The 27,797-nt window shown below is 41.2% G+C and overlaps 1 protein-coding gene across 1 annotated transcript in view; it reads left to right on the forward strand.

The window, feature by feature from the left end:
• Positions 1–27,797, forward strand: part of COLGALT2 (collagen beta(1-O)galactosyltransferase 2) — a 230,533-nt gene that overhangs the window by 184,843 nt on the left and 17,893 nt on the right. Inside the window, exons 8-9 of the mRNA XM_078659220.1 lie at positions 14,571–14,677; positions 17,059–17,191. Of these exons, the coding sequence (XP_078515346.1) occupies positions 14,571–14,677; positions 17,059–17,191 (240 nt within the window). The remainder of the gene's footprint in view (positions 1–14,570; positions 14,678–17,058; positions 17,192–27,797) is intronic.

Consider the following 27,797-nt stretch of genomic DNA (forward strand, 5'->3'; position numbering starts at 1 on the left):
GTTTGCGATAAAAAATAAAATTAAACACATAGCAGTGTGCAGAGGGCTTTCCAATAGTATTATACATAGTCTATTGTCGTCTTAATGTTCCAACATGGCAGACAAATTTAGAAACCATGTCCTGGCTCGGAAAAAAAGTAAAACAATTATACACTAAGAACAATACCATTCCAAGATGATCCTTCAATTTGGAAGCAGTGGCCGTTTGGTTACAGGACAGTGTAGACGAAGTAAGCGGCAAGTGAGCACCCTGTATCGCTGTATGAGGAGCCTAATATGCTCCAAGAAAATGACAAACAAAATAACAAAGAGGAGAAGGAAGGAAATGAAAAGGGACCTGGACTGGCTTGCAAGCCTTGGCCCTGAAGCACACTCATTTTGCTACGTGAATCTGTTCCAGATTCAAATGCTGTGCATTTCTGCCATGTAGTGCCTTGATCCGGAAGCTTCCCCATATTTCTGTTAGAATGTCTAAAGTAATCCCACCATGCCCACTTCATGGTTGCCATCATTGGAAAAATTTTCTCTCTTTTGGGATTGGGAGCAGCACTGGGAGCTCGCGGTCAATGGTCATTGAAAGAAGCAGTTGAGAGTGGTAATAAATTTGGAGCAAAGATTGAAACCAAAGATCAACAGCGAATTGCAAATACATCAAGGAAATCACCGAATCAGCAGAATATCCATGTTGAAAAGAAAGGATACAGGTTTGTCTCATTGGGCTTTGACCACAGAAGCGTTGGAGAAAATATAGTCTCAGATGACAGCTCTCAAGCTCTTCTGGGTTTCTTATTAATGAAAAATGCTCCGTGTAGATTCTCCCCAATCTGCCACCCATAAGTTGACATAGAAAGACGTCCATGGGGTTTGTAATGTATGCCTTCATAATAACCATGTATCTGATGTAAGACTCTTGAGCCCTTTCTATCAAGAATTTTGAAAGTGAGAGAATAACATTGTTGTGCACATTACCCTATATTGCAGGCAAAGCAGTTATCCCTGAATTATCAGGTTTCAGCAGAAGAAGAGGCGTCAGAGATGATAGAAGAGATAGAAAAGGTCCAGGGGAGTAACGTGTCCACTGTCGAGTATTTAGCATCAGTGGACTAGAAAATGGGGGCATAGAGGCAATAAAGCAAAAGAAGATTATGGTGGTACCAAATAAGTGTAGCCCCATAATGCTGCATGACCGATATTGCCCACGCCCAAAAAAATGCACGCAACAAGCAAACATTGCCCTTCTAGTAATTTTCCATTACAAACAGATCAGGCTTACAGCCGTGATCATTAGATTGTCATCCTAACCAGCTCAGCAATGCTGTATTGATTCTTTCCTACTGGGCAAAAACTGCAGTACAAACATACTCAGGTGGGGGCATTCATCGCCTGCCCAATGAAGAGCTGTGCTCAAGGGAATCGATCTGTGTACATAGTTGCTCTCTCAGTGGTATAGTTATTTCTGATGCTCACATATAGTCAAAAGACAGCTGCACTTACTTGCCAGACCTAAAAAAAGAAACATAATGGAGAGCTTCTTTACAGCAAAATAGTAACCATGAAGGAGACAATGAAACAAATATACAGATACAGTTTCCTAGGCAAGATGATGTCGCACCCACATAGAAAGCATTTGAAAGATTATATTTTCTGCAAATCAGGCATTGCCATGTGGCTTATAGGGATGAACATCATTACTGGGGGCACAACTTTTATTTTATTTCTAAAGTATTTAAAACCTAAGCCCTTAGAGCTGCATTTGTTTTTACACCACATATATAATCTGATTTTCTAATTTTCAGTTTATTTGTAATATCTTTGCTAATTATAAGTTATAAACATGTCTATATCATTCAAATTACAATGATCATGTTAAGCATACATTGTAAATAAAATGGCCCTGAGCGGCTAGTAATCCATAGCAGAGCTCTTTATTACCAAGTCTCATCTGGATTCCTAGTTCTTGTAAGTTATGCTTACACAGTCACAACTGTGATCAGCATTCATTTTCCAGCAATCAACAAGGTGCGTGTAATGATGATGTCCAGTAGCGGAGATGTATTTTATGTAGATTTATTTAGTCTTATTTGTAGGTTATAATTTCATGTAGAGGAGCTCCAACAAGAGCAGCCTGCCTGTGTAGTGTAGTTCCTATATTCCCAATAGGCTCTGCGCATTGGAATAACATAAACGATAGTTTAGACGTAGGTCTCTACTGAATATGTTAGACTTAATTATGAATGCCAGCTAGCTCAGAGGTCACTAGAAACTTTCTCGAATGAACAGGAAGGAGTTAACTTTCGTGATTTAGACAAGAAGGAATTAGTTTCTGACAACCGCATAAACATGACAACTTTGCTCCCTCTAGAACAAGGAGTATATCTCCAGAGTCGTGTGAAAACAATAGACAGCTATTTCACTCAGTCAATCGTGCATGCTTAGTTTCACCAGAGTGCAGAGAAATAGAGAGACGGGCGTTTTCAATAAAAGTTGTTATTTATTGAGCAATCCTCTTTCTCGTGCAAGAGAAGTGAATTGCCACAATTGCAATACTTGTTATAAAGTAAAGTGCGTACAGTAAAAGTAGTATTATGAAATAATACTGTAAAAGCATTGATATGGTTTCTGAGCCATATGATACTTAAAATGGATAAAATATATACATACATAAAATCATTGACTAAACGTACTCAACTGGTGCTTCTAAGATACGCCTACCCCGGTGTACCTAACCTAAGCCTAGTACGTGGGAAGGAGTATATGAGCTGCAGTTTTAAGTTAAGTTAGTTTTTGCCAAGAATCTGAATCAAGAATTTCTCTAAGGATCTAATCAGCTCCGTACCTTGGTTATAGAATGAAGGAGGTCTTGTATCTCTTTCTCAGGACTCGATTTCCCAGCAACCCGCAAGGGTGACTGGAAACACTGGAGCTGGGTTTCTCGGCAGGAGAAAAGACAGCGTCTCTCTCAGTGCGTCAAGGGGAGGGTCGGCTTCCTTCGACTCTCGCATCAGCTGGGCTTCGGGCAAGTAGATAGCCGCTCTGCTCCAAACCACCGTGTGTTTGCTTAAGGTAGCGTTGGTATATTTATACCTGGAAGGTGCCGAGTTTGACGTAAGGTTGGACATAAGACGTCACTAAGAACTTACAGTTCTTTCTGGACTCCAGGAGTTCTTGCACAAATCAAAACAAAAGCAGGGGAATTTCCTGGGCTGCTGGAGGCTTGGTTTGTTTAAAGAACGTGTTGTACTTTCTAGGAGTCTATGGGAGTAGCCTTGCCGTATTTGGACTGCATTGGCTATGACTAAATATGGATATGATTCTTATGCCTTTATAAGGATATGTTTTGTTATAACCATATAAGGGCATGAATCGTGAATATTTAAATAGGGTACTAGATACGTTTACAACACCCACTCCACGTATTACGTCAATCATTACTAAAATACTAAGCAATACTAAACATATAACGATGCATGTGTTTTCCAACCCACCCCAAAGTACATAAATTGCATTTGAAATGGTATATGGTATATACACGAAAATGAGTATTTGTACTGTACGCTTTTCAAGCAGTGGTATCATTCAGATAATGCATATAAATATTGGTTGAATGAATTGCGAACATTTCATTTATGAAATGGCTCTTAATACAGAAAAGAAGGTCGAGACCATTTCATCACATATTTATACAAGACTGTACATGTGCTAGAGGCTGAATCAAAATATTGTCTCTAGAGTTTCAAAATAGAAGTTCTGTTCTCTAAGAATTTAAGAATAGTTCTACTTTAAGCAGTGTACCGTGTGCCAGAAAAAAAGGTAAATATTTTGGGAATGGAAAAATAATTTCGCTTTCAGGGGAAAAAATAGTTCCAATTGTTTTCAGTAGTGTTTGTTTATCAAAAACTGAAGGCCGAATTCAGAGTTCAGGGAACGCTGTGTGCTCGTTGTTTTAAAAGTTATTCTTGTTGTTAGGAGAGAACATCATATCAGACAGGCTTGCGAAAAATTGGTCTACAACAGTAGGTGAAAGTTCGACGAAGTTAGAAAAAGCTGCAATAGTGCATATGTAAGAATCATTGCCATCATCGATGTCTGGATCAGCAATGCTCACAGAAGGTTGTACCTGTGTGGTGCTGCTTTCATCTCGTACTTCACCGCTACCTAATCGTAATGGTGAAGTCTCAACGAATGCCGTCATCAAAATAGGTAGCCGCTGGGGACAACACGTTGCATGAGCCGTTACTGAACCAAGCAAAGTATCGATATCCATAGGTACTGCTGATGGTAGTGTAAGACAGACGTCCAACACGCATTCTTCTCCGCATAGCAGACATCGAAGCACAGGTAAGATGCAATCTTGCCAGATTGGTCTGAACGAAAGAAACCAGGTAGTACTCAGATCTCTTAGCCGGGCAAAGCCGAGGACTTTAGTGATCCGTTCTCGGTAACGTATGGCCAGGATCGTTTCTTCCATCGTAGCCTGAGTTTTGTCTGTGGTTTGACTTGCCATATCGGAGCAGAAGGAACAAAAATAAAATTCCTGCTACGAGTCCCAAAAGAAGAGGCAGTCAGCTGAATACAGGATGCACCAAATTCGGGAAGATGCCCAGAACTGTTTCAAAGGGTGCTAACAGTCCCGAAAAAATGGTCTTAAATACATGTGCGATGCCACTGGTATCTGGCATGTTTAAGATTTGGCTTAACATTTCTACGAAATGCACGGGGCAATTTGTCGATAATAGGGTATGTATCTCTGCCGCTGTCCTTGCAACTTGCAGATCATACGTCTCTTTGGACGAGGTTAAAGGCACAGTTTTTGGTAAAAGAATAGACTTCATTCTGCTTAAAGTATCAATTCGAATAGAAGAGATATTCACAGAAGGCCATATTGTTGCCTCCTTGTCTGGTTTGCTGTTTGGATACAATACTTGCATACAGCAAATGACCCTGGAAGTAACGCTCACGAGATAGGCTAATCCTGGCACCATGCCACAACAGCTGCGGTCATTTATTACAACGCAGCTGCCGTTGGAAAGCTGTCTGAAAAAAGGCTCTATCTGTGTTGCAGGAGTGCCATGCAGGTGACATGAAAGGTTATTTGATGAACCTTTGCAGGTTCCATGCAAGTTAATAGCTTGACACAGAAGTGTACCGCTTAGTGATTTTTTACAGTTGTTGCCACTAAGCAATACTTCTTTTTTCCCTTCACTATAACATTTATGTGTATAAGGTAAATTCCAGGTTGACTTGATGTATCCTTTACCCAACCTTTCATACAGGCCTGCTGGTATATACTTTTGGCAATATTGAAACAGAAAAGTTGTTATCGGAATTGTAATTGTGCCATGTATTATCCATTCAATGACAGGTCTCTCTGACTTTGTCAATGGTAATCTCTCAAGTTTTTCAATGCTCAGAATCGTATAATCTGCTCCTTTTTTGTGCCAAACTGATTTGTGTATCAGTAAGGTTAAAGATAGAGAATAATGACGTTTTGTTGATTAGACGCCATGGCACGTGACCTGAACGCAGATTTTGCAACTCGTAGTCTAGCTGTACAATAGAACGCAATTGGGACTGGCCATGTTGTAACATTAACAAGTCCTGCTCTATTATATCAATAGCAGATGATACAATGCTGTCCAGTGAATAAATTCTGGAGGACAGAGTCATTAACCCATTGTCCACTACAGACAGTGTTTTTTCCAAATTTATACGATCAATTTCTCGTATTTTTTCTGCAGTTTCAATTTGCATTACTTTCCAAGCCTCGTTATAAGCTGCGTATATACCGGCGTATATGAAACGTTTTTGACGCTGTTTGCGAGGTCCCAATATGAAATCTCGCAAGTCAGCACCTTCTTTAAGTAAAGTTAAGTGTTGCTTAATTTCCTGCAGTGTGGATCTCTGTAGCCATTCGAAGCATAGTTTCCCTACACTGTATGTTGTGACTATCCCTGGATGTTGTCTCTGGGAATATCTAGGGTCTGGCCTGTTCTGTTTGAACCCCTGTCTATTATTCAGGAATCTTTCATGACAGTTATTAGTGTCTGTGGACCAGATCAACCATTTTTTCCAATCAGGATTTGTTCTGTTTTGGTGTAAAATATGGGATACGTCTATCTCCACATCTGTAGTGCTATTACTATCAGGTATGGGCTTTGGAATAGACGTTTTTTTAAAGTCTTTTATCTTGGCTAAGCCAAGACAGGTTGTTTGTTGAATGGTGTCATTCAGGAATATTATCTGTTCTGGGATCATACATGCTCTAAATAATGATTCTATACCTTGTACCTGCCAGTCTTTTGTACCCCAGATGGTTTTTGTTTCAATGTTATTTTTCCAAAATTCAAAACCAAATATAGACATTTTTTCATAAAAATTTTCAGAATAAATCAATGTAGTAATTGTTAACATGTTTTTCATTCCTGTCTTATTTAACATTCTAAAATAAAATGTTTCTGGATCAGTGTTGTTAAACCCTGAGAAGTATGGGAATTTCTCATAAAATGTTTTTGAACTGCCTTTTGGCGGTGTTGGACAATGTTCCCGTTGGTTATAAGTAAAAACATTTCTAGGATTAGCAGATTTATGCAAATAGTGATGACCATAGTGGTTAAAACAGTACATTTCTTCGTAGTTCGATGAACCCTGCAAATAATCATGTTCTGTGAATTTTGCTGACATTTCTAAATCTGACATCATATTATTAATATTTTCAAAGTCCCAATCAACAGAGAAAGTACTTGGTGTCACAAAGTCACTTAAGGAAACCTTGAACTGGCGTGGATATTTCAAGAGCTCAATCGGGCCATAGATTTCGTAATCCGTTTTGTCCCATGCTATACCCCCAGGTATAGGTTTGACTGTGATGTTCACTGATGACAGTTCTCTTTTTTCAATGTGAGAAGATCTGTGAGGCTTTAGGGCCAAGTTGATGTTCTGACTTGCTGTGTCCATTGTACTATATTTTCCATCAATAAATCTACCCAAACATAAAATCACGATGAGCCAAAGTAGGAGGAAAAGTACACCTAACACAATCCATAATTGAATCCATGGTGAAATCAGATATTTTTCTTTGAGTTGATGAAAGAGTTCAGTCATTTTTTGTTTGAAAGTTTTTGTTGCTGGCGTTTCTTCATGTTCACTTGGATCATCAGAAAAGTCATCGAAATTGATGAAGTAGCCAGATGCAGTTCTGTCAATTGTTGGAATTGCTTCCGGATTTTCATTTATCTTTGGATATGCATGTTCAGAGGCTACATCATTGTAGACTGGTGTTTCTTGACGAACTGTTGCAATTTGGGTTTCAAGAGGCACAAGTTCCATGGCTTTGTTGCATAGTCCTTTTTTTTTCATTGCAGGTTTATCAAAAGTGATTAGTCTCTCAGTTTGAACCTCTTGGATTGTAGCAAGGTTTGGTCTTCTGCTACTTCTTGGGAGTCCACTGGGCCTACTACTTATTATTGGACACATGGTTGTGGTTTTACCAGGTCGATTGATACAACTCTGTTCTCCTTTTTATCAGCAAGGGGCGGTAGTACTACTGATCTTGTTCCGCTGACAGCTAAGACTGGTACTGCTTTTCTGTAAGAAGGCCCAAATTCCTTCTTCACCGCGATCTTCTCTCTGACTAGATCCCCAATCTTTAGAATCCAGACAGGTCTTGCTGGGACAGGTGGTTTTTCTTCAGTGGCTGTTGGCTTTAGCTTTATGTTACTTAGACTTCTTCTTGTTTCATTTAAGTCCTGTAAAACAGCCAAATGATCTTTGATATCAAAGGATTTTTCTTTCACCACTGAAGTCTGACAATCTAAATCCTGGATTATCATTCTAGTACCGATCAAAAGTTCGTATGGAGTAATACCTCTTAGAGAATTTCTTGGCAGATTATTAAGACTATGTTGGACACTTGTTAGATGTTTGACCCACCCATCACCCGAACCTAATACCCTCGCTGTTATAGATTGCTTTATGTCACGGTTTTTTCTCTCCACTACCCCATTTCCCTCGGGATGGAATGGACTAGAGTACCGCAATGCAATGCCGATGCTGGCCATGGCCTCCTTGTAAGCCCGAGAGCTAAACGCAGGACCCTGGTCAAAATGTAGCATGCCAATTGCGTATGTGCCGATAAAGACTCGCAAATCTTTTATAACAGTTCTGGTGTCAGCCGAGCGCTGGGGCCTCATCTAAATGAATCTCGTCTTAATAATTATGGGATCGCCTTTTTCCGACTGGATGTTTGCGTATAGATAGCCTAATGCTTTCTAATAGAGGTGTCCGAGCTGGTGTCTGGTCCAGTTCACAACTGCGATCTCTATTGCAGTCCTGACAATTCGTTGCAAAGTTGTAAATTTGCACGTTCATCCCCGGCCACCAGTATTATGATTGTAATTCTATTAGAGATTTCAAGATCTCTTGGTGCCTCAGACCCATTCCCATGTGTGATTCTTGAATCAAGTAAGCCCTCCGGTTCGTGTTTGGAATAACTCTATCCCCCACTCCAGGGATTTGAGCAAAAGGAACGGAGTTCGCATCAATTATGTATTTATTTCCGAGTGGATAATTTAGAGGTAACGCCCCATAGTTGCCTTTAATTGAGGCTTTTACTGCTAGTAGCGTTTCACCGTCTATTTGTTTTTTAGTACGCTTTTTTGTAGCTACGGAAGCCGATTGAACAGCTGCCGTTGTGGCTCTGTTAGCCAATGAATTCCCTGCAACGTGAACGCCATCACGTTGATGACTCAGTGTATGTATCACGTGAGTCTTTTGTAGTTCTTTCTCCAAAGAACTACCTGTTCCCAAAGTTTTTTATGCTTTATTGTGGCACCAGTCTCATCTTTGTAACAGTTTTTGATCCATGTCTGTATGTCATTATTGTAAGACTTGACGCAGTAATGCGAATCGCACTCTATTAGTGTGGGGAATTCGCGATCGGCATTTTCAAGCGCCATCTTTGAAGATCTTATTTCAGCTCGCTGAGCTGTACAGTTTCTGATTGATTCAGTTTTGGTGACCATCGGTCTGAATTTACCTAAGCGCCAGCGACCTTTAACGATCGCGCATGCTGCATTGTAAACTTGTTTTTTCACAACGTAGTGTTGTGCAAATCTGTCCGTGTAGATTACACAGGTGTATTGTTCGAGAGGCAGAATTTCGATTGACAGAGGACATTCATTTTCGTGTTCGAGATCTTCGTGGGGCATATTATCAAGCACAGGCGATACATTTTATTGGCAGGAAACTGCCGATAAAGCTGTGATAATAGGCTTGATAATATGCCCTTGTGAATTCCCATTGCAGCCCAGGTTAACACCAGAACCTGGGCTGCTATGGGAATTCACAAGGGCATATTATCAAGCCCATTATTGCCGCTTTAGCGGAAGTTTCCTGTCGATAAAGCAGCAATAATTTTATCGACTGTGCTTGATAATATGCCCCCTAGTCTTTTCATTTTTGGATCAAAAGCGTGTTTCACGTCTTCTGCAGCAAGAGAATTTTCCCATTGTATCCATTTTGGATCTAATGCCACAGCATTTGGAATGCATGGTCTTGTCACTGCCTCAAGGGCTGATACTGCTGTTAAAACAGATATGCTCTTGCCTTGGGCTAGGGCTCTTTCTTTTGCTACAAGTGTGATTTATAAGCTATTGGTACCATTTCTCCCTCATTAGAGGTCAGGTACGTGAATCCGCATCTTCCTGGAATGACTCGGATTACAAGGTTGCGTTCGTTTGCGCGTGTTTGCAGTTTTGTTTTAGTTAACATGTCTGTTTGTAATGTTCGTAAAATTTCTGTGTGTTTCTGAGTCCAATTAATTGGTTTGAAATCAGGTTTTATTAATTCATAGAGAGGTTTAACCCTCTCTGCATAATTTAGAATGTATGTTCTCCCGAAATTCAGGAAGCCTAGTATTGATTGTAAGTTCTTCAGCGTTTTTGGTGCTTGGAGTACTGCACACTCCTCTAAGAAGTTGTCTGCTAGCCTTTTGCCTTCACTTGATAATTCATATCCTATAAACAGGACAGTCAGGTGAGCAATTCGTGACTTTTTAAAGTTGAATTTGTACCCTTCAGCTGCTAACCCAAGTATTATGGTGTTCACTCTTTTCAAGTGTGTCTCCAGGTCGTCGTCTGTAAGATAGATGTCGTCGACATAAGATAATGCCTCATCATCATACATTTGTAGTAACTCTGTTACCCTAGCTGAAAATAATCCTGGGCTATTCTTGAATCCCTGTGGGAGTAGACAGAATTGTTTTTGTGCCCCCATTGTTGAGAAAGCGGTTAAATACCTACTTTCAGGTGCAATGTTTTGACAAAAGAAACCATTTGAGATATCTAATGTTGTTTGATATTTTCTGCGCACTATGTTATTCATTAGTGCTGCACTGTGTGAGTTTTGTCCTGCAAATGTTTTGCAGCAGGAGTTTAGGTGTCTGTAGTCCAAAACTAGACGATATGAATCGTCTGGCTTGGAGACAGGAAACAAAGGATTGTTCTTTTGTGAGGTGCATGTTTCAATTACCCCCTGATATTCAAGTTGATCTAAGATCTCCCTGACTTGCTTTTTAGCTTCTTGCTTAACAGGATACTGCCTTTGTGCAGTCGGTTGATTTTTTAACTGGATTTTATGGTGAGGAGAATCCTCATCCCAACCTACGTGATTTTTATATAATGCAGGGGCTTGGGCTACTGCCCATTTTCTTGCAAATGTGTATTTTTTATGAATTGGAATTTGATTTGAGAAGGCATAATAATAATTTCTTCGCCATGTGGGCACTCCCTGACTGTGGTGGCCAGTCTTTTTCTGCTAGAAGGATATCATAGCCTTTAGATAAGTTATCCCAAAAGAGACCTCTTATTTTCCTAGTTTTGTCCCCCTCTATACGTAATGTTATTTCATATAATTTATGGGGTATGCTAACTCTGGTGTCTGCAGTTTCCACTTGAATGTATTAATTCGTGTCCACTGTCTCCAGAAGATTCATCAGGATTTTGCGAGCTATGGTCACTTCTGCTGCGCTGTCTAGCATTGTCTGGGCCCATTCTCCGTTTTTCAGTTGTGTCCTCAGAATCCTCTGCATGTTTTATTTTAATATTAGCTACCTTCTTCTTTGGAAATTGTAAATTTTTTACTTTGATGAGCAGGTTCCTTGTCTTTGGACTTGACGTGCTCTTCCTTGTGTTCTGACCGTCCTCTTCTTTCCGATTTCTGTGAGGAAGTCTGAAAAGATTGAGAGGGACGTGTATCATTATCTTGATATCTGTCAGGTTTTCTCAATTTATCCCTATCTCTAAGGTTGTATCTTTTTTCAGAGTGCTCCCTGTGGGGAGACTTGCCTCCTCGTTCTGGAGATCTATCTCTCCGTTGAGGAGACCTTCCTCTGGACTGAAATAGTTTTTGTCTGGGAGTGGTTTGTTTATTACCCTCCCACCTCTTTTTTGGAGTGTTGAGATTATTCTTGATAAATGTTTTTTCAGGATTTTCAATTAGTTGTGGTTTTAGTGGTTTCCCACCCAAACTATCTCTACCTAGTTCTTCATAGGATTTTTCTATGATTCTGGCAAGTTCAAAAGGTTGTTCTGCTATATCTGTTTCTTTCAGTTTCTGCAGGTATGTTGTATCGTCAATTGCCAATTGAACTAATTCTCTATATGCCTTTGTTAATTCTTTTAGTTTAACTAAGAGTTCTTCGCTTGACATTTTTTCAATGTCGGGATGTGGTGTGTAGCTGGCTAGAACCGGCCATGTGGCTCCTGGTCTACCTAGTGGACCGAGCCTGGTAATGTGATTTTGATGTTTTAGGGCGCCATTAAACCAGAGCAGGTGCTCTTGGTATGTTAGTGGAATTTCAACGTCCTCGAAAGGAGCGTATTCCCCTGGAGATTCCTCTATTTTGTAATAGTGGAAATCTTGTGTCACAGTGTGTGCTGCTGGAAAATTTATCCATGAATAGAATACCTCTGTCTGCCAATATTCATGGGCCTCTACCACAAATATGACTGTACCACCTCTTGATGATAGTCCATTTTCTATAAGTTTAAGAGTTATAGTTCTTCTTACGTTTACCGGAATGATTATAGCATTCGGGTCTTCTTCTCGGAGACTTGTGTCATCCGCTATAAGTTGAGCTGCTATTCTAGCTCTCTTTCTTTCATCGTCACTTTCCGTCATTTTTCTGACAGAAAGTTTTTTGTTGCAGAGCAAGTTTCAAGGAAACAAAGATTAGGTGCACAATATTTTGGAACACTGTATCCTTTAACATTGGCTAAACCAAAATCTAATACATAGGATTCTCATCCTACTAAGTTTCGGCGGATATTAACCTTTTACCCACTCCAGGAGTCTTTTGGAGTTTTTACGGGAAAAAGGGGTCTGTGTGAAAAGCACGACTGAGTTACTCTAGTGTCTTGCGTTAGATTATCGCCTTACCAAACGTTGGGCGCCATGTAGTGTAGTTCCTATATTCCCAATAGGCTCTGCGCATTGGAATAACATAAACGATAGTTTAGACGTAGGACTGAGTTCGACTAGGACTCTACTGAATATGTTAGACTTAATTATGAATGCCAGCTAGCTCAGAGGTCACTAGAAACTTTCTCGAATACACAGGAAGGAGTTAACTTTCCTGATTTAGACAAGAAGGGATTAGTTTCTGACAACCGCATAAACATGACAACTTTGCTCCCTCTAGAACAAGGAGTATATCTCCAGAGTCGTGTGAAAACAATAGACAGCTATTTCACTCAGTCAATCGTGCATGCTTAGTTTCACCAGAGTGCAGAGAAATAGAGAGATGGGCGTTTTCAATAAAAGTTGTTATTTATTGAGCAGTCCTCTTTCTCGTGCAAGAGAAGTGAATTGCCACAATTGCAATACTTGTTATAAAGTAAAGTGCGTACAGTAAAAGTAGTATTATGAAATAATACTGTAAAAGCATTGATATGGTTTCTGAGCCATATGATACTTAAAATGGATAAAATATATACATACATAAAATCATTGACTAAACGTACTCAACTGGTGCTTCTAAGATACGCCTACCCCGGTGTACCTAACCTAAGCCTAGTACGTGGGAAGGAGTATATTAGCTGCAGTTTTAAGTTAAGTTAGTTTTTGCCAAGAATCTGAATCAAGAATTTCTCTAAGGATCTAATCAGCTCCGTACCTTGGTTATAGAATGAAGGAGGTCTTGTATCTCTTTCTCAGGACTCGATTTCCCAGCAACCCGCAAGGGTGACTGGAAACACTGGAGCTGGATTTCTCGGCAGGAGAAAAGACAGCGTCTCTCTCAGTGCGTCAAAGGGAGGGTCGGCTTCCTTCGGCTCTCGCATCAGCTGGGCTTCGGGCAAGTAGATAGCCGTTCTGCTCCAAACCACTGTGTGTTTGCTTATGGCAGCGTTGGTATATTTATACCTGGAAGGTGCCGAGTTTGACGTAAGGTTGGACATAAGACGTCACTAAGAACTTACAGTTCTTTCTGGACTCCAGGAGTTCTTGCACAAATCAAAACAAAAGCAGGGGGATTTCCCGGGCTGCTGGAGGCTTGGTTTGTTTAAAGAACGCGTTGTACTTTCTAGGAGTCTATGGGAATAGCCTTGCCGTATTTGGACTGCATTGGCTATGACTAAATATGGACCTGATTCTTATGCCTTTATAAGGATATGTTTTGTTATAACCATATAAGGGCATGAATCGGGAATATTTAACTAGGGTCCTAGATACGTTTACAACACCTGCTGCTCAGCCCATACTCCAACTGTCACACTTCACCTCACGGTCACCCAAACATTCCATTCAGCATCACCACACCAATATTCCACGCAGCACATTCACACTGGCAGAGCAGCTAGGGAGAAAGCAACAGGGTAAATGCATACACAGGATACTACAGTGTGGTACCAGAATATTGTTGTAGGAATATTGTGTGAACTTAAATATAATGTCCTAAATATCACCCAAAAAATATTGCCTAATTGGAGTTAATAATAGAAACAATATTTAAACATTATTTATCACATTTCGTTTCTATCTGAGGATATTTATGCATACAACATTCTGACATACAACCACTGAAAAGCAGTTTCTATTTTCACCAATAAGGGGGTTTATTAATGGAAGTGAGCCAGACATGGGAGTACACAATATTTTTTACTGAAATAACTACTACCCAGTAGTGGCTCCTGGTGGGAGTGCTGCGGGGCAGTGGGGCGGGGCCAGGGGAGGAGCAGGGTGGGGGGTAGTAAACTACGGAATACGGCCGAACTGAGGTAAGTAAACAAATAAATAAATAAAACAAATCTTGTTGCGCGCGCTGCATTGCATTTCGCAATGCAGCACAATGAAATTAGTTTTATTTATTTGTTTACTTACCTCTGTTCGGCTCTATGCGGTAGTTTACTACCCCCCACCCTGCTCCTTCCCCACCCGCCTCACCGCCCGCAGCACTCCCACAGGAGCTGCTACTGCTACTGCTACTACCAACTGCTTGGTTTACGACCAGTCACAAAAAGACACTAAATATGATATAAAACTTAAAGTTCATTTGTTTTGTATTTTTTTACCAGATTTTCATGATAAACTTAAAACGCAGGAAGGATCGTAGGGATCGAATGCTTCAGAGCCTGTACGAGCAAGAAATCAAAGTGCAGATCTTCGATGCGGTGGATGGGAAGTAAGTGAATTTGTGTCTGACAAAAAATGTGCAAAATGCACTACTGCTGCTCTTGCAGTGGTCTAAATAATTCCTATATCCCAGAAGTAAGCACAGTATAGCAGGAGCATACGTGGGAATCACTTACAAGAACTGCACTGCGTAGTCTGTCAGAGATGGAAGATGTAAAAGGCATATTTAAGTACCTGAGAGATGTAGCAAAAATAAAGAAAGAAGAGACAACATCTGATGGAGATCTATAAACACCTCAGAACGATGGGGCAGCACAAAAGTGTTTCCAGAAAGAGTTTCAGGAGTATCATAGGGAAGTTCTCCTTTGCATGTAAAAAATATCAATGGAAGTGTTTTCTATAGTGAGAAGGTAGGATTCCCACGCTAAGTGAAAACAATAGATATCGTATGGGTGCTCCAAATCTACTAGGATCTGGCTTACAGACACATAGCTGGTCAAAGCAATACATTGTCTCCGTGAGCGAGTTTTAAAAACCATTAAACACATTGCCTGTAGGCGCTTCGGGATAAGTGAACTTCAACTTAAAAGATTGCATCCACTTAAGAGATCGCAGCCACTACTGCTGGTTCCTCTCTAACCCTGGAACCATCTCAGAAGGCGCTTCAGCATCCTTAACGCAATTGGTCCAGTGGAGGGCGCGTGACTGAGGTCTTAAGACTAGACTCTCTCCCTCGCATTAGAAGGTGCTTCAATCAGCATATCACAATATGGAGCAGCTACTTCGTCCCATATTTGGCCATGTTCTGGGGAGCCAAGACTGGAATTAAAAACCTTTGGATTTTAGGCGATCTTTTTCCACTACCAACAAGATAATTTTATGCCATGTCTTCCAATGCAGTGCAAACATTTGTGGCCATTTATTTGGTGCTGTAATGCAGCTGCATATATTAATATGCACCAAACCTGACTTTTAAAAAAAGTTCAAAGAAGCCGGCATCACCATGAATTATGTTATGGACTATTGTTTAGGGCACTTTACATGCAAAATGGTCTTTTAGTACTCAGTGCTAGTTATTTTGTTACCCATCCCGATTGTAACAATTTTGTTGTTCTTGATAGGATGTTGAGTCAAACAAACCACTAGAAAGTCTGGTTAGGGCTCCAAAAATCCTTGCCCTGGTTCTGTTGAAAACCATGACGTAGAACATTTTACAGACCTGCCATTACGTCAGTGAACAGGCCATTAGGTCAATGGGCACAAGAGAGTGGAATAAATAACAGTAAAGAACATGTTTTATGTCTTTCTTGGATTCTGTTTTACTAATTTTGTAATGAATATTGGTCATTATGTCTCACATTCAGACAGCTTTAACTAAACGTTGTCAAAGTCCTATTGTCAACAACACAACATTGAATGTGGTCATTTGGTCAGCTCAGTCCTCATGATGTAATGATTTTCTTGTCTTTCTCGGATCCCTGCTTCTCGTTGGATCGATTGCCTCCCTATTCTTGTCATTGTTCCCCCACGGAAAGCAGTGCTGTCTCAGCACTTGCATTACAGTACATGAGGTTCTAATTACTTTCACTTTCTTTCATTTTGCTGCTCTATCCCACCTTTTCTACCCTCCCTTTTTCTTTTCACACTCTACCGCTCCATCTGCTTTCCCCAGCATTGCTGTCCACCACCCACCACTAAAACAGAGCCAGGCAGACAACTTGTTATTGTTTTTAAACTATTGAAGATGTCTCCCAGCGTGTCCACATTCGAGGAGGCCATCTTGAAATGGTTTTTCTAATGCTTTTTGAAAAACCATTACAAGATGGCCCCCATGCACGTGCTTGCCCTGGAACCCTCATTCAATGGCATTTGCCATAAACAATGACAAAACCGAAAAAAGCAATGGTAAAGACAATAGTTCTGCACATCGTCTATAGAAAAGACCTGTTGGCTTTGCCAATGCTTGTTTGAGAATGGATACACAGGCTGAATATAACAGTGCGTTGTGAGCAGTCCAGTGAAACGGGGCATAATGCGTCCGAAGCTGCTCCCATTTATCTCAGTTTAATGTTGAACCTGGGGAGGGTTACAGCTTTGTGTATCCGGGTGGAATGAATAAGTATAATTCTTCAAATGATGATTTGTGCAACGATCACTCTGGATTTGTAATAACGCCTACGTATGAGCTAATTGTTGATCAAATGTGTTGTTATCATATTAGATAGCTGGAAAACATTAAAAAAGATATTTAAAAATGTTGACCCAAAGGCATCCCAAGGTTTGTAGTGTTCATCTCTCACAGGGCTGTATGAAATGTGTCTGAGGTTATTAGAAAATGTTGGTACCTTGCCTAAAGCACTTACGTGCACTTTTAGATCAATTAATGGATTTAAGAATATTAATTCTTTGTTCTATTATTTTTCTGTGCAGGGCACTGAATACGAGCCAGCTGAAAGCCATGAAAATTGACATGTTACCCGGCTATCACGACCCCTACTCAGGCAGAGAGCTGACACGAGGGGAAATTGGCTGCTTTCTCAGCCACTACTATATATGGAAAGAGGTAAAAATGCTTGAAATAAAGATTACAGGCAAAATCATTGGGATAAGAAAATAAATGCATTCTAATTATTATATGCAGGGAAAGGAAAGGAAAATTGTACTTACCCTGTACGCATCTGCTCGTGTCATGTATTGCTGTAGATTCACATGCTGTGCATACTCTCCTGCCATCTAATGTTGGACTGAAATGTGTGCAACTTGCTTTTCTTTGAAGAAGTCTTTTTCGAGTCACGAGGAGGGTGTCCTATTCTTTGATGCTGTCAGCCCCCCCACTCCCCTCCCACCTCCCCATGCCCACCTCCCCGGTGCCATCGCAATGTAATATGCACTCATCAAGGAGCTGCGACACCTATGGGATACAATTCCCCTTGGAACAGTCACAATCTTGTTTCCTACAGGAGACACTCTTACTGTAGCAAAAGAAAATCCAATACCTCCTAATGCTCTTGAGTAATCAAGACCCGCAGAATGAGACTTTTAGGGAGATGACCTCTTGTAATGCAGGAACTCCATGGGTCGAGAATAAATATTCTCCTCCAAAGATCTCACATATATAAAAGTAAATGCAGTGGCTGACTCAATAATAGTGGCCACAGCCCAAAAAATAGCAAATGCCCTGATTTCAACTGACTCTTCACCAATGAACAGCAAAAATGGAGATGGGATGAAAAGTGGAGAGTGCTGCTGCCATCAAATGGAGAATAGCTAACATCAATGTTATGTGTATTTGTATAAGTGAACAATCACCCCCAAGGGTATCCTGGCTCTTAGCAGGTGTGTGTGCCTAGCCCTGCCTAGGGTAGCTTGTTAAACTGAGAAGGCACGTTTTTTTTTCTTAATTATTTTTATTAAAGCATTTGTCATTTACAATAACTGTCATATTGGAATTGCACTATGCCCACCTTCCCGTCCCACTGAGAATAGACCAGCGGACCATTTTCCTGATCCAACACTCTTTAATCCAGAAGTCTGAACTCTCTTCACCCCATACTCACCAGTGCCCAGACCATCATCACCTCCTCTCCCCTGTATTGCCCCTACCCAGGTGGTGGGATGTTAACTAATTCAGTTCTCTGCGATCTCACCATGGGCCCAGACCTTGTTGACTTTCCTCGGGCATCCGTGGGCCTCATACACCAACTTCTCAGCCTGAATACAGCAGTCCAAATTAGTCACCCAGCATTCAATTGTGGGAATAGTCATGCTGCCCCACTGCTGGATTATGTCACTTCTGGCCACCATGAGGGCTATGTTACACCACAGCAGAGCATATTTTGGTATCATCTGGTCCCCCCAAATTCCCAGCAGGGCCAGCGCCAGGTCCAACTAAATTGTCTCCCCCCTGACCTCCATCAACCTATCCCCCACCCTGCCATACTAGCATTAAAGCCCGTGGCAGCCCCACAGTGTGTGCATTTACGTGCCTGGCTGGCCACATCCCCTCAGGCACTTGTCTGTATCTATCTTCCCCATGCAATATAGTCTGGTCCTGGTACTGGGCCCTATATAGGATTTTTAACTGGACCAGGTGGAACCCTGCCCTTATTGCCACCTTCCTCGGGTGCCTGCAGGCTTCTCCCCAGCCCTTGTCCTCTAGAACACCCAAATCTGTCTCTCACCTCTCTTTCAGTGAGGACAATGGGGGCTGACCATTATTAAGGAGAGTTCTATAGCTCTGGGACAATGCGTGTCTGTGAAGTGGGGCCACCAGTACTTTGAATTCTATGGGAGTCTTTTTCCATAGCCTGTCAGGACTTGTTTCAGCTGGAGGTACCGATAGTGTTGTGTATCGGACAACTCATACTGGGTTTAAATGTCTTCAGATGATAGGAGCCCCCCCCCCCCAGAAATTGCCCATGTTTGAAATCCCAATAATGTCTCACTGTTGCCGTCCCTCCAGGTGCTGAAGGCCTGCCAGTATCCCTGGTGGGTTCCATGGTGGGTTTACCCACCCTTCCCAACCTCTTTGTGGCCTCGATCCAGGTCCCGATCACTGTCCGTGTCCCTGCCATAGAAGTGCCGCAGATACCACCCCGCGACCCATCTGGTGTCTGTCTTCCTATAGTGTTGCATCCTGTAGAAGATCCAGAGCCCACCCATTCACAAGCAGCAGCGGGGTTGCCCAGTAGTACATCTGCATGTCTGCGAGGACAATGCCTCCCTAATAGGGGCCCCTCATAAGAAGCTACAGGGTCATCTGGGATGCTCTTTGTCCCACAACAGCAACCTGGTCATTGCATCAACCTCTTTGAAGAATTCCAACACTTCATAGGGCGTTATCTGAAGCATGTAAAGAAACTTGGGCAGAGTAATCATTTTAAACAGGGCAGAGTCATTCCCTGGCCTCCTCCGGGGCGTTGAAGAACCAGGAGCGCATCTCTGCCAGAACTTTTGAGCGTACTAGGAAAAGCATCATATATTTCAGACTGCATTTCCCGAGCCCCACCTGCACCTTATCTAACGGTCTGCACTGTGCCTGGAACGCCTGTGTGTAGTCCGGGAAGATCATGATAGCATGCTTGTCAACCCAGACGGTGCTCTGCTGGCGGGCCGCCTTGAGGATTGCATTGCAGTCCTGGTAGTTCAGGATGCGGGCCAGAAGTGGTCTTGGCCTTGGACCACAGTTTGGCAGGGCCCCTGGGACGCAATACACCCACTCGACCATGAAATGGGTGGAAAGTTCTCTGGTTTTACTATACGGAGTGCCAGGCCCTCCACAAATCCTACCACTTCTACTCCCTCCATCTGTTCTGGCACTCCTACTAAGCGGATATTGTTGTGCCTGGATCGGCGTCTTCAGCCCATGCATGGAGGCGGGTGGTCGTCTCCTTCAGCTGGCGCACTGCATCTTGCAGTGTTTGGATGGCCTCAGTATGGTCTGTGAGGGTGACTTCCACTGCACAGACCCACTCGGAGATCTTTACCATATTGGCACAGGTCAAAGTTAAATCTACAGTCACTGTGCCAGTCTTAGTCCCCAACGCTCCACAAGTGTCTTGGATCACAAGGAGCAGTTTCTTGAGGAAAGGGTCTCTAACTCCTCTGGTTCAAGATGCTAGTCCCCCATGTCCTTTGCCTCTCTGTAGTGGGAGGCATATTTATCCAACTGGTTGACCAGTGGGGGCTTCCCAGACTTGTTGCGGACCATCTTGGCTGTATGCGGTCTCCGGGGTGGTGAGGGGGATTCCCCAGAGATCCCTAGCTGTTCTTTCCATCTCCTGCAGTGGCTCCCAGTCCAACAATGAGCTGGGTATTTTGCCCCACTCATGCCTGGCTGGGATACCTTTCGGCTAGATGAGCACTCAGTGCCTTTGTGTGGGGGGAAGGGGGGGTCGGTGGCTATGTGTAGTCTGTGGGCCCCCAAGAGGGTCCCTCGTTGCCCTCATGCCACTCCCTTGGCCTGTACAATTCAACAGTCCCAGCCATGGCAGACGCCATCTTGAAGTTCAACATGGCACTTGGGATCGAGTCGTCGCCTTCTGTGGCCCTCCTGCATCCGCTCTATGCACCCAGGCGATCACCACCTTTTCTGCCCCCAGGGTCGCGTTTCAGGTGCCCGGCCAGCATGGATGGCATGTGGTGCAGAGTTTCCTCAGCCATGACTCCCAAAAAAAATCATGTGGACTTCAAGAAGAGGCAAAGTCTCTGATATACATTTATCCCGGAGTAGAGGGTGTTCTTGTAGTTCAATTTGCTTTTGACTAGGGTGTGAGTGACCGTTTTTCTGGTGTTGCGTGGAAGCCATTTGAAGATCTTCTTCAGCATCGCCAGTGCTATCCTCAATCACTAGGGAAATCAACACTGGGAGGAGATTAAGGAGGTAAAGCAGCACCTCCTCGACCAGTATAAAAAGCAGATGAACACCATTATCCAAAAGAGCAAGACAAGTACTAACTTTGCCTTAAATCAGCGTTAGACGCAGCACATACAGCAAGCAGGCAGCTGTGTATGGGCCTACCCTGAGAGAAACACATGGTTATAGGTCTCGAGTTTCAAGCAGGAGGATGAGTCATCAGTCATAAACATCTCCTTCAAAGAAGAACATCTGTTTCTTACAGCTGTGGATGACGCTCTCCAGCACTTCAAACCAGACCACAATATGGGGAAGGCAATGGGAGCCCTGCAGTTTTGCCACCCTATCATAAGTGAGTCTGCACCAATAGGGAGGCCTTGGGTAAGGAGAGGTTTTCAACTTATTGCTTCACAGGCATAGTTCTCTATGAAGCATGGGGCACAACAAGTGACAACCCCACAGTGGCAATTGTCCGCAACACCATGTCAGCCTTTTCAAGGCAAGGGCAGGGGAAGAGGCTAAATTCCAGAAGGGCTAGGCTCCTTGGGCAAGTGACTCCAAGAAAGGGAAGGTGCCCAACAGGTAACAATTCCTGAAGCAACCCTCCTATTCTTCCCCTCATTGGTGTTGAGGACAAACACGTTCGACAAATGCATACTGAACATTATAGAACATGACTATTGTATCGAACGTTTAAGAAAACCTCCAGCAGAAAAGCCAAACAAGAGAACTTGAGCCAAAGAAGAACAAAATCCAAGACAACCAGACAGGCGACATGACTGCGGTGTTTACGTCAACAAACATGGAAGGACAAGGTAATATGTTCTGTTCAAGCTATCCCAGGACATTTGGAAATGGGACAATACGTGACACATAACCTTAATAGTAATCGACCTACCAAGTCGACAAAACATAGATGCAGAGAGACTTAGCAGTGAAGGAAGTGTCTCACGCAAATGGGAATTAAATGGGGTGACAGAGAGGTGACCAGCAGTAAGACCCACACCTACTGCAGTAATCTGTGAAATTTCATGTAACAAAATACTTGTAATGTAGTGTAATAACTATACACCCATAAAGGCTGGCTGGCTTTCACAAATGCTTTTCACAATAAATTAGCCGGGTCTATTGCATTTATCATAATTGTTCCTAAAAAACAGATCAGGCTTTGGCATCAGACATAGCTTTTCCCAATGAACGAATGTGGTCTATAGCCTGTATCATTAGCTGGTCACTGTAACCAGGTCAGTACTATTGTATTGAGCATTAGCTTTATTACGAGGCAACCATCACTTTTATAGTAATACAATTATAAGTAAAGGCAAAATTACTGTTGGCAAAAGAGAATAATACCTCTCCTAACAGGGTCTAACAAGGATTATCACAGAGGAAATCTTCTGTCCCCAAGGTTTGTCAGAGAGGGTAACCGAAACTCTTAAATACTACGGTTATCTGTGAGATTTCATGCAATAAGGCTTTAATATGGAGTAATAACTAAACACACTTAAGTGCCTGTTGAGTTTTACAAATGCTTTTCACTATACTAATGCCAGGCCTCTTGCCTTTGTCGTAACTCATTTTTGTTTAAATTTGTTTATTGCTTTTTTATTTTTTTTATTTTCATGCATTCGAAGATTTTAACATAGGCAATTATATGCCCATTTACATTGGCAAAACAAATCATATACTGGCACATGCATCAACAATGCCATTTGCGATTCCATATTAGCGAAAAATAAGGATTCGCTAATAGGGAATAGCAAAAGGCTATGCTTGTAGAAATCGCAAAAAAAATTGCGATTTCTAAACATTCCTTAATTGCGAGCCTCAATTAAGGAATACCACCCTGTTCATTCCTATGGCCCTAGAGTCCCATAGGAATGAATGGGAAGACATTCTCAATTTGCGATTCTCAATTAGAGAAACGCAATTTGAGAATGCAATTTCAAGGGTGCCAGGGTGTCAAAAGGACACCCTGTTGCACCCCTGAAATCTGCATATGAGTACAGCTTGCACACACACATGCCCAAGGGCATGTGTGTGTGTAAAATGGAACTTTGAAAAATGCACTTTAGTGCATTTTTCAAAGTTTTTGCAAATTACCATGAAGTTCACCTTCATGGTAATTTGCTCCCCTTCTACTAGCAAAATCGCTAGTTTTTTTACTTTAATGCATTGCATTTAAGAAATCTTAGTTTGCGAATCCTTAAATGCAATGGCAATTTAAGTAGTCGCAATTTAGAGAATATTTTAATTGCAATTTTTGCATTAGGGATGATGCATCCCAAATGCAAAAATACCGGTCGCAAAGTGGCAGATTCTGAGAATCAGCCCGTTTGCAACCGGTTTTTGCTTTCATACATGTGGGCCATTGTATACGAAATCATTCTGACATTTGTAGGATTGGAATTTGTGTATGCATAGCCTACAGAGTGCCCAAGCAAACAGAGTGGGAACTGTATATGATCAAACGCAAATGTAAACCCATTGGTTTGACTTGATCAGACAACTTCTACCTTTGTAGTAACTCATAATGTCTTAATAAGCAGCTCCGAACTTTAGCCTTGATGATTGGCTTGTGACTATAACCAATGCAGTTCTTCTTTATTGAGCATCAGATTTTCCACAATGCAAAAAATGCAGTGTGAGCACTCTTTTTTTGAGTGGAAGCAGACAACATGTTCCCAATCAAATTGGATCTCAAGCAAATCATCATGTGGGTGGGGCCAAAATAACTTTTTCAGTAGTGTGTGTGAAAGCTCCTTTTCTCTTGATCACAATAGGTCTGTCAACAGCTGTTCTGCCCAGTCAAACCTAAAAAAGACACCAACTTAACATACCCCTCTATACAAAAGAAATCGCTGAGCAGCCTGTAGCAAAGACATGGCCATATTTGCCACATCAGATCTTCTACTTTACTTCAACACATTCCAGAGAGTGAAGGTAGATATACAGAAACTGAGTGAAGGCGTGATGACAAACTTGGGAAAGCTCTTGATGAAGCCATGTGATCACACATTACGATATCAGCCACTGATAATTGAGCAAAAAGATTTACAAGTTTTTAAAAAAGGTGGAAATTGAATCACTGTCTTCCACTGCATTACACGTTCGAAGACGATCACAAATAGACAATATGAGCATTAACCACATAAGAGGAGATTTAAGAAACAGTTCTGGAAGTCATCAAAGAATTATTCGTGTTCATGCTGAAGGACCCAAGGAACAGAGATCGTAGGGATTGACTGAGGTCTCAGAGGAGGCATCTCAACAAGAACGCTATGGCAATAAACCGGTTCCCATGATTTTCATCGTGACGGAAAGAATGCTCATACCAGCCAAGTATTGTGCTTCGGAATGAGCTAATTCTATCTAAAAGAAGTATCCAATTCATGTAGATATTCCCATTCAGACTGATGTTCCTATGAAGTGGTAGGCAGTGGGCAAGTCAATAGAATGTACATAATCTATTGAGAATTAACCACCACAGAAACATTGACAATGGACATCACTCGCATCAAATTCCATGAGGACGTAAAGACAAGACTCGAGCTAAGGAGCGATGAACAATGAAATTGTAAATAATACGAGTGCTAAGATGAAGTAATTATTTGAAAAGGGGGTGGTAAAGGTTTGTGATTAATAGTCTCAGTAGGTCACCCTAAGATACAAGTGCTGAGGACACTCTTAGAAATGCCCCCTTATTTGTCGATCAATAATAATATGAAGGGTGAAGAAAGCCCTGCACAAAAGCAAGATGGCACTTTAAAGACTAAGCATACCTTGTGCAAGCAGAGGCTAGCACCTGGCCCTGAAGGAGGTGGGGAGGGAAAGATGCTACACTAAACAGCTGCAAGAGCGTGTCGTACTCACAGAGTGGGGTCCACAAAGTAAAGGAGAGTGTGGGAAAAGAGGTGCCAATGTATATACACCACACTTGGTGAAATATGTTTCCGAAGAATTATATTTAGAGAAATGAAAATTAGACTTTGAAGGAATAAAAGGCTAGATCAAATCAATTGAGATTTTAAACCCAAATTAAACAAAGACTATTTCAGCAGGCACTTATTCCACCAAGCATTCGAATGGATAATTGACCTGTTTTCGAGGCATATGAATAGGACTACTGAGGCTACAACAAGGAGCTTCTCCTACATTTTATTTATTAGAAGTATATTTGGTGTACTTCTAGCGCATGAAACTAGACCACTGGAGCAGTGGAAAGCTGTACATGGCTAAGAGGATATACATTTTACATTCAACACTTTTTTTTATAGGATCTATACATTCAACGCAAAACCTGGCAATGACTGATTATAAGTCTGAGTTACATTTTGGCCAACTGAGATAGAACCCCTAGGTATGTATGAAGAATAGCACCCCTTAAAACTTGTGTTAAATACAGGTTTATAGAGGCAAAGTAAAGTAATCATGCACGCAGATGTACACTTCATGGGTGTTAAGTCATTTGAGCTGCATCCTCCCCATTGGGGAGCTGATCTCTAATAAGGCAGACAAGGATCTGCTACAGGAATGGATATCCTATGAATCCAGTACACAATGTAGAATAATCACACCAAGTAGCTGGTAGCAATGAAATAGAGGAAGGGCAAGGACAGGACCCGACTGAGATGTCTTACGTCACACTTTAATCCTTACATATGTGGCACATTTCACGATGTTGGTCACGACTGAGGAAGTGTGTATGATGATATTATATAAATGTAAGATACTGTGCTGCCCGAGCCTAGATGAGAATTGATGAAACATCTAACTTCTACAGTACAAATATTTCGCTATCATGGAATTTGACTCATTATTCAGCACTGGGTTCAGCCATTTCGTAGTATATGCATCTTTACCTGGATAAATGATAAAGAAGAGATGCCAAAAATTGGACCAAGAGAACAACTTGGATAACATGAATCTAAATAGGAATCATTATATAGTGTAGAGCTGTCCTGAAAATTTGGCATGGATCGCTGCCTCGTTGGTGAGTCTGTACAAAACAGCTTAAAAAATGCTTTTTTGATGTAAAGTTGACACTGGAAGAAATACCTTTTTCTAAGACTTTATTAAATATGGTTAGCTGCTTTCTAAAGTACCTCTTTAGCATACAACACACGGATCAATGAAGCTCCTAGTAGTCTTATGGCGCCCCTTGGTATCCAGTCGTTTTAATGTACAAGCACGAACAAGACCACTCACTAAAATGTTATTAATGGATAACCTTGTCAGTTCGATACATTGCCAGGCGTAAGTATGTTTTATTAGGGTTTTCCTCTAAGATGTGTGTTCTGCTTTAATTCTGAGGGGCAACCAATCGTGGTATTTTATTCCACTTTCTGAAGACAATGTTCTCTTTATGAATGTATTCTGCTCCTTTTCATAATTTGGCACCTTCGATGATCTATAACATTCCTACAACTTTTTAGCCCATTCATTTTTGCACACAATTAAAACATTTAGGAGAACTTTTACTAAACTTTCAAACAACGTAGAGCAGCTAGCAGAGTTACTACACTGTGTTGCGTGAAAGGGAGAGGACATAAATGCTCCATATTTACAAAGATAAGGAGCATTTCTGCTCTCCTTGCGCTGGCATCCTTCAGGCAGCCTAGCGCCAACGCAGGCACCCTTGCACCATTATGCAAAAGGGTGCTTACATTACAAGGAGAATTGTTTTTGTGCAGGAAGTGACACCTTCCTGCATAGAAACAATCTCTCGATGCATTTTCCTCTTTCTTTTTAAGTTCAGAATCATTTTATTGAATTTTCAAAAGTGACATCAATAGGCAATACATAAATACATGAAATAGCAATAAAATCTAATCAATTGAGTAATACAAATTATCACCAAATTATAATAGATCATTAGATTAAGATAAAATAATAGTCAATCAATGGAAAAAATAAAATCATGGAAGGGAGAAGGTACAGGGGGAAGAGAGGGATAGTACATATTATATCATCTTATATGAAACGTAGAGTTACTATTAACATATAAAATTAAGTATATACAAATTGTGAATTTAAAACAGAATAATAGTAAACATTATTATTATAACAACAAATATGAATCTATAGGTAACCAGAAGGATTGATAAGAAAGCAGGTTATGAATAACTCCATGTAGTGATAGTTGGGCACCTCTTCTTGTAAAGATGATCCATGACCACCAAGCATGAACAGATAGAGATGAAGTGTCCTTCCAGCAAAAAGTGATTGATTTTAAAGCAGCAGAAATTAAGAAATTAAACAACTTTGCTTCAGAATCAATAAGAGGATGTGTAAGCACAACTGATTTACAAATTAACAATTTATAAGAAAGAGTATTTTGAATAGGTAATATTTTCAATATAATGTCCCAAACTTCAGACCAAAATTTCACAATTATGGGGCAATCAAATAACATGTGATGTAAGGACCCAGGATGTAATTTACAGTGCCAACGGATATCTGATGGAAGTAATTTAGCACGACACAAACGTATTGGTGTCCATAAGGAATTAAACAAAATATATTCATTTGTTTGATAAAGAGACACCGGTAACCAACCAGAAATGCTATTGAGCCAAATAACTTTCCAAGAGTCATTAGATATAGAAATGGAAAGTTCAGTGTTCCAAAATGTAGAAATTACATTGATATTGGTACCTATTGAGGTAGCAAATTTTTTGTACAATATAGAAACAGCGTTTGAAGATTTAGAAACAGCGTTAAGATAAATTATCAAATCAGTTGAGACCGTAGAAGGAATACCATTAGGGAATGAGTCTAAAATTGAGCTACATAAAAATTGATATTTAACCAA

This window comes from Lissotriton helveticus, chromosome 1_1 (assembly GCF_964261635.1).
Source record: "Lissotriton helveticus chromosome 1_1, aLisHel1.1, whole genome shotgun sequence".
Lineage (NCBI taxonomy): Eukaryota > Metazoa > Chordata > Amphibia > Caudata > Salamandridae > Lissotriton > Lissotriton helveticus.